General features: G+C 45.8%; 1 protein-coding gene across 10 annotated transcripts in view; it reads right to left on the reverse strand.

Moving 5' to 3' along the window:
- The window catches only part of NDE1 (nudE neurodevelopment protein 1), a 45,251-nt gene that overhangs the window by 18,351 nt on the left and 14,459 nt on the right, over positions 1 to 12,441 (reverse strand). For all 10 annotated transcript variants that reach the window (XM_074322782.1, XM_019710375.2, XM_019710374.2 and 7 more), the window contains 3 exons: positions 7,531 to 7,656; positions 5,677 to 5,830; positions 1,188 to 1,336 (listed from right to left, as the gene is read on the reverse strand). In XM_074322782.1, the coding sequence (XP_074178883.1) occupies positions 1,188 to 1,336; positions 5,677 to 5,830; positions 7,531 to 7,613 (386 nt within the window). In that variant the 5' untranslated portion in view covers positions 7,614 to 7,656. The remainder of the gene's footprint in view (positions 1 to 1,187; positions 1,337 to 5,676; positions 5,831 to 7,530; positions 7,657 to 12,441) is intronic.

Genomic DNA, 12,441 nt, shown 5'->3' on the forward strand with positions numbered 1-12,441 from the left:
TCCTCTATTTTGCTCTGAACCTAACACTGCTTAAAAAAAAAAAAAAAGTCTATTTAAAAGAAATTTTTTAAAAGATGAAGGCAAGTGAAAGACATGTTCAGATAAACCAAAACTAGGAGAATTCACTGCCAGCAGACAGGCACCACAAGAATCCTACGGGAAGTTGTGAAGCTGTAGGGAAATGGTACCAGACGGCAGATCCTCAGGAAGGAATGAACCAGACACGGTAAAACGGGGGGTAAGTATAACAGGCTATCTTTTTACCCTCTTGATTTAAGATACACTTGGCTTTTTAAAGCCAAAATTAAAACAATGTGTTGTGGAATCCGCAGCATGTGTAGATGTAATAATAGCTATTACAACTCCAGCATAGAATTTGAGGAAGTGAAGTTACAAGATCGCAAAGCTGTTGCATTTCACATGAATGTTACAATATCAACTAAGTATAATATCAACTAAGTAGACTGAAAAGTTTAGCATATATAATGGGGGCCCTAAAGAAACCACGAAAAAATAATGCAAGGAACAGTGGGGGCAACGCCAAGATCTCATGTTTTCAACAGGAGTGTGGGTCTCATCACTGTATGTAATTTATATCTAAACTTTAAGTAAGCTTTTATTTCCTTGTTTCACAAATAAAGCTGGCTGTGCTCTATCTAAATTTTAACAAGTGTTTTCTTAAAAAAATAAATAAATAAAATCAAAAACCTGACTCGGACTAGTTATTCAATAAACGTTACTTACTACTGTATTAGGATTCCACTAAACAACAGGATATGTCTAAGAAATACTGTTCTTTGAATGTGCTTCTTTCCTTCTTACCTTAGGGCCTTATTTATTTAGCACGTGCTTATCCTTCTGCCTGGAATGTTCTCACCTCACATGCTCCCTCGGATAGTGCCTGGGCACCCCTTGGTCTATGCACCCCTATGAGGCATTCCTTTGGGAAGCTGTGCCTGACATTCCCCCACCAACAGCCAAATTCAGCTATCCTGTCACACGCCCCATGGCACCCTGGACTTGCATTTACTGCTGTCAGAGTGAGAATGTAAGATCCCTAAGGACACTGGCTTGGTTTCACTCACTGCTGAAGTCTCTAAATTCAAAACCGTGCCCGGGACCCAGGTGCTGGGGGCAAAAAGCAGAGACAAGAGGCTCTAAAACCTGTTTTCTCCTTCCCCACCTACCGTTTTGCTCTTTCCAAGTCATCGTTTGCTTGCTCCAGCTCTCGGATGTATTTCTGCAGCTGATCTTTAATTGCCTTTGTCTGAGCGAGGTCATCCTCCAAGGCAGAGATCTGCCGGTAGCCTTCAGAATGCTGCGTCTCAAACTTCTCCTGAAGGGCAAAACGGACCGTGAGCGACCCATTGAAGCCTTCTGACAAGCTGTTTATCTCCCTTCCCTGTCATCTGCCTAGTGCTCCTTAAACATACACTCTCCTGCTGGAGTGGACACCTGCTGTTCTGAGCCACCGAGTAGCCATTCCTCCCCCTCCCCAAAGCCCACCAGCACCCTGATTTCCTGAAGGGTTTATATCTGTTATGACAGGGTCCTCATGGGACCAGTCCTCCCAGCACACTGAGGCTGCTCCCAGCTGCCTGCCACAGGCAGGCACAAGCCTGAACTCAGTCTGTAGAAGCTTCTCTCCACAGCTGTGGACTCTTAAGCAAGTGACAGGGGGGCAGAACCAGGGAGCTGTCGTGTCCTGAGTGCTTCCTGCCTCCCAGCCCCTAAGCGTCTTGTACCTTGCCCTCCCCCGCCCCCCCGCACATCTGGTCCTTGCAGCCTCTGGTGTCAAGAAGCCCCCAACTATCTTCAACCATCATTTTGCTCAAGGAGTCCACAGCCATTGAAAGCCACATAAACCTCTCCACGCCTCATCCACGGCGGCAACACAACCCCGCGTCACAGGACATCCATGGGTTACAGAGAACATCAGGAATCACGATGGCTTTGGTTGCATTTGCCTCACAAGAGCAGGACATCGTGTACTTAGTTTGACACCTGTTCTGACCTCGTGATCCAGGACACTTCCCTGAAGCCTGGGGGAGTTAGAAGGAATTTCTGGACCTCTGGCAGAGGGAAGGAAGGAAGGAAGGAAAGGAACAAAGGGGGGGAAACCTGCTATGAATTATGAAAGGAAGTTTAGTGTGATCTGGCTAGTGTTTTCCAAGTCAAGGAATAGCCCCGATGGCGTCTCAATCATCTGTGTTGCCCAATTGCAGCAGCTAACATTTATCATGTGTACTATGTGCCAGCCTCTGCTCAGTGTACTACTTATATTGCCTCATTCAGAGATATGGGGACTGAGGCTCAGTTACTTAATTAGCCAAAGTCAACTGGTAGCAAATGACTGAGCCTAGATCCAACCCAGGCCACCTGGACACAGGCTCTTAAAACAACCATGCTAAACTGCCTTCAACCATTTCAATCCAGGGCGCTACTTGCTGCGTGCGCGCGCGTGCGCTCTCTCTCTCTTTCTCTCTCTCTCTCTCTCTCTCTCACACACACACACACACACACACACACACACATTCTGCTCCTGCTCCTCTTACAAATTACTTGCCTTCACCAAGCACCCTGACTAGCTTTCCTTCATCTGCACATACGAAAAAAAACCCGCTCATTTCCCACAGGAAAGGCCCAAGGTCTAATTAGAAAGTTTAAAAAAAAACCAGGCAAATGCTTTCCTTTCCTTTACTCAGTCAAGTAAACAAAGCTGTTGCTAGAAACAGTCTGGATGCTCTGGGGAGAGTGACGTAATGGTGTGTAGGCCAGAGGCGTCGGGAGCCGCTGTGAAGAGGAATGCCCATGGAACGAGCAAATTATTTACAGGGTGCGTCCAGGGAGGGCACATCCTCAGGCAGCTTGGTCCCCTCTGATACTCCGTTTCCTGGCTGTGAGCCGGGGAAGCGTCTCCAACTCAGACAAACAGGGGCAGACCAGGCCCCTGCACAGTGACTTCCCAGGCGAGGCTCTGATGACCTCACGCCCTTTAGGTACGTGCATCTCCAGATAAAACAGGACGGTACAGGGTCCTAGGTCATTAACCTAAATTCAAATGCAGGTTCTCAGAGGATGCAGCTAAGGAGTTCTCCCCCAGCATACAGATCCCAAGGGTGTCCTTTGAACTCGTGGACATGAAAAGCTGTTGCTGAAATGTTACGCTTCCATTTGGGGCTAATGATAATATGCTGTCAGCTGACGGAGGCATCAATAGACGCTCTGTTTGATCCCTTCCAGGCTTTCTTATTCAACCGGCGATGAATAAGCCAGTTGTCAAGAAGTCTGACTCAGTTGAATACATTTCTCTTAGGTGACAAGCATGGGCTGGTGGCACTTCTTTATTACGAAGTATTTCTATTTCTTCCCTTGCTCTATGCTGACCCTCACGTGGCTGTAATGAAATTCTTTTGCAGGTTCTAGGGCTCAGTTTTGAAGCAGTTACTTACTTAGTAATTGCTTGATATTTATTCACCATCCATGAGGGCCTCTTTCACTCTGCAAACTAGCGTCCATGCCACTGATCTTCCTTCCACACAGCTTCCCACCCCCGAGTCCCCCACCATTTAAGATCTATGATAGTTTCTCGGTGCCTATGGCAGGCGTCAGATGCTAATGTCTGCAGGGGCCAGGCTGTTAACAAAATGAGTGGAGTGGGCGAGGTTTAGGGATAAAGCAAGTGACACTCATCCCTCCACGTCAGAGATGGGGGCAGTCACTGAGACTGGGGCAAACTGGAGAATGCTTGCTTTAAGCAGCCACTATTCAGTTTCCTGCGGGTGTGGAAGAATGAGGTCTGGTGTGTCCGGGGCTGCCAGTTCTTAAAGGAAGTCGGAAATCCAGCTTGGGACCACCTCACAACTTTGAATGTTGATATTAAATATTTTAAAAACAGGCAGAAGAAGGGGTGCAAAATTAATAAAAATATTTTTAAAACACTCAAGATATAACTTCACTATCAAAAGAATAAACTGTAAACAAACTCTTAACTCTAGTTCCTAATAGCACGCGGAAGTATTTAGAGGGAAGTGTATCGATGTCTGCAGTTCACTTTGAAATGCACCAAAACATGACAGACTGCCAGATAGTAATAAAAAGCCCGTCAGGCAAAGGTTATTGGCAGAGCCTCGGTGGTGGATATACAGGTGCTCACTGGAAAATTCTTTCAACCTTGCTGTGTGCTTGAAAACTTTCACAACCAAATGCTGACTGAAAACCACCAAAGGCTGAGCAAACAGCGTCTACAGGCCAGACTGATCTGTAGATGGCCACTTTGGGCTCCGTGGTCTACAACAGAAAAGCCTGAGCCCCACTGCTCAGCTTCAGGACTTTGGGGTTTTTCCTCTGCCCCTCCCCACCTCTCAAGCCCCAATCCATGTGTTGGCCCCACTTTACCCCATGTGCCAATAAAGCCAGGACTCCCAAGGTCCACTTGACACTCATTCTTGCCTGTACCGATGGCAGGTCCAGATGGACTCTTGGTCAAGCCCCGTGCACCAAGCTGCTGGCCACACACCCCTCAGCTCCAAACACCAGCCCAAGTCCCTCTGGCGCCTCGAGGACACTGTCTCCAACGCATGCAGAGCCTCCTCTCTCGGGAGGATCTCACCATCACGCTACGTAACGGCATCTTTTCCCTAAGAGCTTCCTGGTGTTACATTTGTCTGGCCCATGAAGCTTCCAGGGGGGCGAGGGGCATGTCTCCTCCCATCACGTGTTAGCCCCAGGCACACACTGCAGGGCCTTGGCTCTTTCCTGCAGCAGCTCCTCAAAATTTACATGGGAAGCTTTATTTTAAAAAAATGAACATACGCAGACATGCCGGGGCCCCACCCAGACTTACTGAGAACAGAAACCTCGGGGGGGGGGGGGGTGGCTGGGCCTGGGCCTGTCTGATGTTTACGAAACTGGCCAGGTGATCTTCCTGGCAGCGAGGGCTGAGAGCCAGTCTGTGGGGCACAGTTACACTTAGTGAGCATCTGCTGAGCCCTGCAGGACGTCCAAACGCAGGCCTGACCCTTTCGAGCAGATACCTGGTAATGTCTACAGATATTATGGGTTGTCACAACCTGGGGCAGGGGGCGCGGCTGGCATCTAATAGGTGGGGGCCGGTGAAACATCCTAAATGCACAACTCAGGCCCCACACCAGAATTATCAGGCCTCAAATGTGGACAGCACCCAGGTGAGGAGACTGCCCTAGATGGCACTGTCCAACAGAACCTTCTCCAATGATGGCAGCATCGTGCAACCCCTCTGCCCAACAATGAGACCCACAAGACATATGGCATCTGAGCGCTTCAAGTGTGGCCAGTATGACTGAGAAGCTGAATTTATTTTATGTTAATTAATTTCAATAGCCACTTGTGGCTTAGGGCCACCGTACTGGACAGCATAACCTTGGACCTTACAACGATCAGCAATTCTAGTGATACTTCTCATGCTAAAACTGTCTCCTTTCACATGCTCTATGAGATCACAGACAAGCCAAGAATGGCCCCGGGGTCACGTGTGTGACTTGCTTCTCACAGAACTCCTCCCATTGGGACATAAAGACTTCAACCACATCCACCCAGGGCCACGGCCCCTCACTCTGCAGGGCTCCCTTGCCCAGTCACACACGCCATCCTGGAAGCCTCTCACCACCTGCACGCATTTCCTTCCACTCCACTCACCTTGATGGTTTCTAGCTCCATGCGAAGGCGGTTATTTTCTGACAGGAGGTCCCTGTTCCTGGTTTCAATTTGTTGCAGCTGTGTTTCCAATTCAGCTTCATATTCTCGGCTTCCCTCCTGGAATTCTCGAAGCTCCTCTTGTGTATTTTCTGCCCTACGGCAGAATTCCCGGATGTGAGAAAACAATTTATTAAGCACTTACACATTGTTGCGTGTTATACATGGGTCAGTTCTTTATTCAACTATCTTTTGAGGCAGAAACTATCGTTAGGCTCATTTTACAGATGAGACGATGAAGTTTAGACATGAGTGACTTGTCTCAAGGTCCCACAAGAAGTCAGAAACAGAGCTTGGACCTGAACCCAGGAGTGCCTGACTCCAAAGCCATTTCTTAACCGATTCACCCTTCAATCATTCATTCAATATATAGCTTTTCAGCCCAACGTGTAGTAACTATATTTTGAATTATGCATCCTCTGCAGATTTATTTATAAGCAGAAATGTTCACTTATTACACCACTGTACTGGGTTCGTCAAGGAGACAAAAACCATGACTACAGAAGACACACACAACTTGAACGTAAACAGAAGCTGGTAAAGATTTTGCTGACTCTGGTTCAGTCATCAATTCAAATGGAGATTGCAGCCAAGAAATCAAGAGAGGGCTGAGACACAGAAGGACAGCAATGGAAGAACTAGAAGGACCATCTCGAGCCCAGATGTGTCACTAGAGACCAAGGCTGAGATCACCCACACCCTCGTCTTCCCCATTACTGCGTATGGATGCGAGAGCTGGAGAGGGAAGAAGGCTGACAGGAAAAAAACGGACTCATTTGAAATATGGTTTTGGAGGAGGGCTCTCTGGATGGAGCCCTGGACCTCCAGAAAGACGGACAGGTGGGACTTAGAGCAAGTTCAGCCTGAAATATGGCTGGCAGAAAAATGAGACAACTGAAACTGTCCTACTTTGGACACATCAAGAGAAGGCAGGGTTCTTTGGAAAAGACAATAAAGCTGGGAAAATGGAAGGCAGCAGGAAAAGAGGAAGACCGAATATGAGATAGGCGCAGTCCATAAAAGAAGCCACAGGCAAGAGTCTTCAGGAGCTGAGCAGGGCAGTGAGGACGGGACATTGTAGGGACATTGTAGACGTCACTCACGCACAGGGTTGCCAGGAGTCAGAGCCGACTCAATGACATGTAACACACACACATAATGTGTCCCTACGCCATCCCAAACACCCAATACTAACTTCTCAATCCTTAAAATGCAAGGGACATTTTTAAAATATCAGCCTGAGTTATCTTTAAGTCAAACTAAGAATAAAGAAATTAGAGGGATTGGAATAAGACCTCCACATGGAGACGATAAGAGTCCAGCAAAAATAGAAGAAACAATGCTGAACACACACATTCTCTCTCTCCCCTACCCCTCCCAATATGTACACTGAAACATGGGTTTCATATTTTAAAATCTGCAACAATCCATTTTGCTAGGCACAGGGAGAAGTTCTTCCCCACACCAGAAGCACTGACCCAATATGGCATCCGGGAATAAAACCCTTCCAGGAAATAAGATGGGAATAGCAGTTTTCTTAGGATCATCAGCTTTGAAGTTCAAATTCTAGCTCTGCTACTGAGTGTCTGTGTGACCTTGGTGGGCAAGTTATTTGCCTTCACTGAGGCTGTTTCCTCATTTGTAAAATGGGGTGATGAGGCTTTCCTCACGGACACTTGAAGATTTCAGTGAGAAAATGTATGCAAAGCCCTCACTGTGTTTGTCACATAATACGCCAACAATAAATGCTGCCATCATTATGAAAACAAAAAGCAGGGTGGCCTTCAAATAACTGACCTTTGCTTGTAGGTCATAGCCAGATCTTTCCAATAGTTAGCCTCTTCCTCCTCAGAGCTGAAAGTCTTGCCCGAGTCCTCCATTGTGAAAACGGGGGACGTGGTCACTCTTCTTGTGACATGGTGTCTAGGAGAGAAGGTTTTAAAATTATTACCCACATCTGGTTAAAGAGCTGATCTGTAATGGGAAAAAAAAATTCCTAACTTCACATTGGATTAAATGATAAAACATTGCCAAAAAAGTAAAACTAAACCCAGACAAAATATAACCTACCTGCATGTTATAGCCTATGGATAGATAAAACTACCAGGATTTGCTGATTTATTACAGTAGAGGGTGGGAATAAGGCAAAAATGGAGGTGAGACATCTCCTGGGGTTCTAGCTTAGTTAACTGGGGGCCACCACCATCCCCATCACCAGAGATGCAGAATATCAGAAGTCTTTAGGGCAAAGTGATAATGAACCCAGGTTGGGTGGTTTTCAGTTTGACATGCCTGTGACACATCTACATGCGAAATGGAATCTGAAACTCAGGGCTGAATTCTGGGCTAATGATACAAATTTAAGGGTCATAAGTTTGTAGCTGCTTCTTCCCTTTTTCTTATGACAGAAACACTGGAGAATCTAATAAGGGCTATTTATGCAACTCTGAGGAATGCTCATGTTTGAAAAGTGGGCAAGAAAGAAACTGTCATCGAAGGAGAAAGAGGAGATGAGAAGCAGGAAGCGTGAGCTGTCCTGGGAGTAGACGGTTTCAAGGGGTAAAAAGGGAACGTTCCACAGTATCCATGATGCAATACAGAAGCCGGGAAGATAAGGACTAGAAACTATCCGAGACTTAGCGAAATGTTGGTCGCTGGTGATGTTAGCAAGAATAGTTTCATCACAGTGGAGGAGGGAGGAGAAATAAACCGGTGGAAGAGTAAGTGGGAGGTGAGGAAGAGGAAGTTCATAGGATTTTGGAGAACTGAGTGTGCCAAGAAAATTCGACAGTGGCGAGAAGGGAGTGGAGGATAGAACCTTGGCTCTGAGGACCTTGAGATATCTAGAGCAGAAGTTAGGGAACAAATTGTATTAACAGTTGTCCGTTTATAGACTCTGCTGATAGAGCCTGTCGATGTGATAGACTATTTTCTGAATTTATTTAAGGCTCTGAGCTTGTCAAAGGTCATCAGGAATCCAAATGAGATGTCTCCAAGGTCTCGTCCTTCCTTCAAGGAAGCTCAGTCTGCTGTGTATCCTTGGGGACGAAAGAATGAATGCAACTGCTCACTTTGGAAGCCATAACCAACAAGTTGTATTTTAGGCTAAAAAAACAAATCATTTGGCTCGAGATGTTAGATTGACATGGACACATCACCAACTTCTAGATCACTGGAGGAAAGTGAACAATTGTACTTATATTCAAGCACAGTACTCATTGATCACTCTCTCTTTGCCCGTATCTGTACGCACACCTTCTCTACCTAGCTTCTCTCCCTTTCCCAATACACAGAAAACGTCATGTTCCCTCCCACTCATCTACTTCTGGGGAAGTTTCCCTGAAAGCTTGATCTAGGCAGAGAAGCTGGATAGAGTAGAAAGCTGTTAATGTTGCTGATTTTTTCCAATCCAGGATTCTTTCTTCCATCTTTCTGTAACAGCACCCCACTATTCCCTTAGGGAAACTGACCCTATGCTCATTCCATGGACTTGACATCAAATTCTGCATCTGGGAGAAGGCACACAACTATTCAAGCCTCCAGTATCAGTAACTGGCTCAGAGGTGGGCCTAACCCAAGCTGAGACAAAAAGTACCCAAGCCCAGGTCTTTTGAAGAGCTATCAAGAAAGAAACTCTTGGGGGGCCGGCCAGCCCCCAAAACGGGTTTCTTACCACCCTTGCTCTGAGAAACTTCTGAATCTGAGTCACTGGCATGAAATGAGTTAATAAATGCTTTGTTGGGGAAAAAAAGACAGAAAAGAAAGAAACTCTCTGGAGGTGTTAACTAACCTTAATGTGGTAATCATTTCACAATATTCACACACCAAACCATCACGGGGTACATCTTAAACTTACACAGTGTTATATGTCAATTATACCTCCATAAACCTGGGAAGGAAAAGAAAGAACAATCTCTTCCCACTAGGGTTCCTACGATGGTAGGAGGTGAGCCCAGAGCTGCCAGTAGTCATCTTTGTATCGTGAGAAGAGACTGCCTGAAAATGAAGCCAAAACAGAGGAAAACAGGACCCAGAGGTCCTGATGGTATTGTTAACACCTGGACCCAGTTGTAGCTGATTTATGGTTGTGAGAGATAATCAACTCCCTTTCGCAGCTGGATTTCTGCCACAAGAGAGTTCTAATTAAATTATGGGGGCGATAGACCTTGATGGCTGAAAGTAAAAAGGATAGAGTGTAAATAACAGTAATTAACATGGCAAGAAGTACTGTAAACCTGGGTCTGATATTCCTGCTCCAGCCGCAAGCTCTGATGAGTCCACATCTCACCTCACAGGCAGTCACCAAACCAACGTCAAGAGCCCAGAGCTCATGCAACTGTGAGTACTGTGTGGCCATTACTTCTGAACACATCAAGCCCGCCTAACCTCAGGGCCTTTGCACCTGCTACTTCTGCCTGGAATGCTTTTCCCTCAGATCTCTTCCCAGAAGGTTTCCTTCTTGCCATTCATATCTCAGCTGTAAGGTCTTCCTGGGGGAGACTTTATCTGAATATCCCACCTTATTCCCCTTCCAGCCCTTCACTATCATATTAACCCTCGTTTCATTTGATCAGTTTATGAGTTTATCTTCCCGCACTGGAATGTCAGTTGTTTCGCATAGGGACCTTATCCATCTTTTAAATCACCAATGCCTAGAACAGTTTCCAGCATATAACAGACACTCGGTAAGTGCTTGTGGAAAGCATACACAAAGGGCCTCAGGCTGGAAGGGGATGCAGGTTAAGGAAAGGCAAGAAGCAGGAGACCCTTTGAAGGCTAGTTTATGACTTACATCTGTAAAGCCACTTACCAGGGTGGGGAAAACCTCTCTCCCTCAGCACCTGAGTGGCCTCTCCTTAATGGGAAGGGGGTGGGGGAGAGGACGCCATGCTGGAAAGGGGCCCCTCTCCAGGTTCACATAATAAGGGGCATCTGATACCTTTACTGGAGTTTAGTAACCATCATCCTGCACTCTTAGGAGTTTTAGAAAAAGTCTTAAAACACTGATATCATGGCCAATGAGGCTTAAAACTTAATCCTCAGGAAAGAAATTAATTTGAGATGTTTTAGGAGGCGCTTCCAGTGCAGGAGAGGCTCTAATTACAACCACGCTGATAGGAAGGATCTTGTTTGGGGCTTCAGGGACTGGGGAGAAACTAAGCAGAGACCTGAGCTTATGTCACAGGCTGCACAATCTCTGACTCCTTAAACCAAAGGGCAAAAACGACAGGCCTGGCATTTCAACCTAAACTCCCCGCATTTTAAAAACAATCCTCAGGGAAGAGAAAAAATAGACTCCAGGCTAAGAGGGAAGAAGTAACAGCTAAACTTCACTATGTTATGAAACAGCAATCTTACAAGTGTAAGATTCCTCTGCCATGTGAAAAGTTGTAGTGTGCATTGTCCTGCTACAGAAAGCAGATAAAATGACTTGTGAAGGTTCCCTTCTTCCAACATTATCTACTGAACTTAATCCTCACCTTCTGTTTGCTGTGTGCTGGGCATTTAAGAAGTTATTTTCAAATAACTTTATCTCCTTTAAGCCATTCAACTGTAAGAGTAAGCAAGAAAATCACTTGGTTTCTTAGAAGCGGAAGCTGGAGCAGAAACACTGTATGCCGTGGCCATTTCTAGTAGCTGCAAGTGAGGGGCAGATCCAAACCAGACCCAACTGCAAGGGTGGGGGTGAGGGGGTCTTTAAATTCAAGTTCAAGGTCTCCCTGCGGTTGCAAACAGACTGAACAGACTGATTAGAAGTGAAATTCACTCGCTTCATTGGCCCACAGTCTTTTAAAAGGCACTGAGACAGACAGGTGTTAATGCTTGGTTACAGTATATACAACTTTACCCACCATCTTAAAAACCAATACTACATGCATTTATTTCATCTGCACTACAGGCATTCAGTCCCCTAACTTGTGTTCTCAATACACCATCATGCCATCATGCCCCAGCATTGTGGGCAAATTTAATGAGCACCTCAACTGTATATGCCACAGCCTATATGCCAAGTGGTTCAAAAAGTATCCAATTTCTATTCTGCATAACTTAGATCTACTACTCCAACAAAAATGTATTTCACCAAGTTTTTTTTTTTTTTCCTGGCATGTGTTCCGTGGTTAAACTTAGAAAAGTCTGAAAACACACACCTTTGATTTCAAAACTAGAAAAAAACACAAAGCAATCTCTCTTGGCTTCCCTCTGAGTGAAGAAAGGGAAGGCCTGCTGGTCAGGAGCAATACACACCTAGAAACCATCAGGAATTAACTCACCACCCTTCTCCACCCCAACCCCAATCCTTCCCAATCAAAACAAATGGAAGAGCTGAAGGGAAAGGGAGGGAGAGAAAAAAGGTGCCAAATGCCAGCACGTGCTCCAACAGCTTCTATGTTATGGCGCAGCCTTTGCATTTTGCAGAGGTGACATCACTGGGGCAAAATCAGTCAAGAGTCAGCAAGTCTGGCTTCTGTCTTTGTGTTTTCAAAGTCTGCACTGATCTACCTACAAAACTACTTAGATAGGCATGCAAGGACAGACGCTCAAGGGTGTACACCATCATTCACTGATGTGGAAACTGGAAACTTAACTGTCCACAGAGGACTGACTGGAAAACTATGCAGTTGTTAAGAAGAACTGCATGTATTAATATAAAAGAAAGTTCATGATGTTACAAAAGCACACCACTATTATTTACAAATGCATCTCCCC

Source organism: Rhinolophus sinicus, linkage group LG18 (assembly GCF_036562045.2).
Source record: "Rhinolophus sinicus isolate RSC01 linkage group LG18, ASM3656204v1, whole genome shotgun sequence".
Lineage (NCBI taxonomy): Eukaryota > Metazoa > Chordata > Mammalia > Chiroptera > Rhinolophidae > Rhinolophus > Rhinolophus sinicus.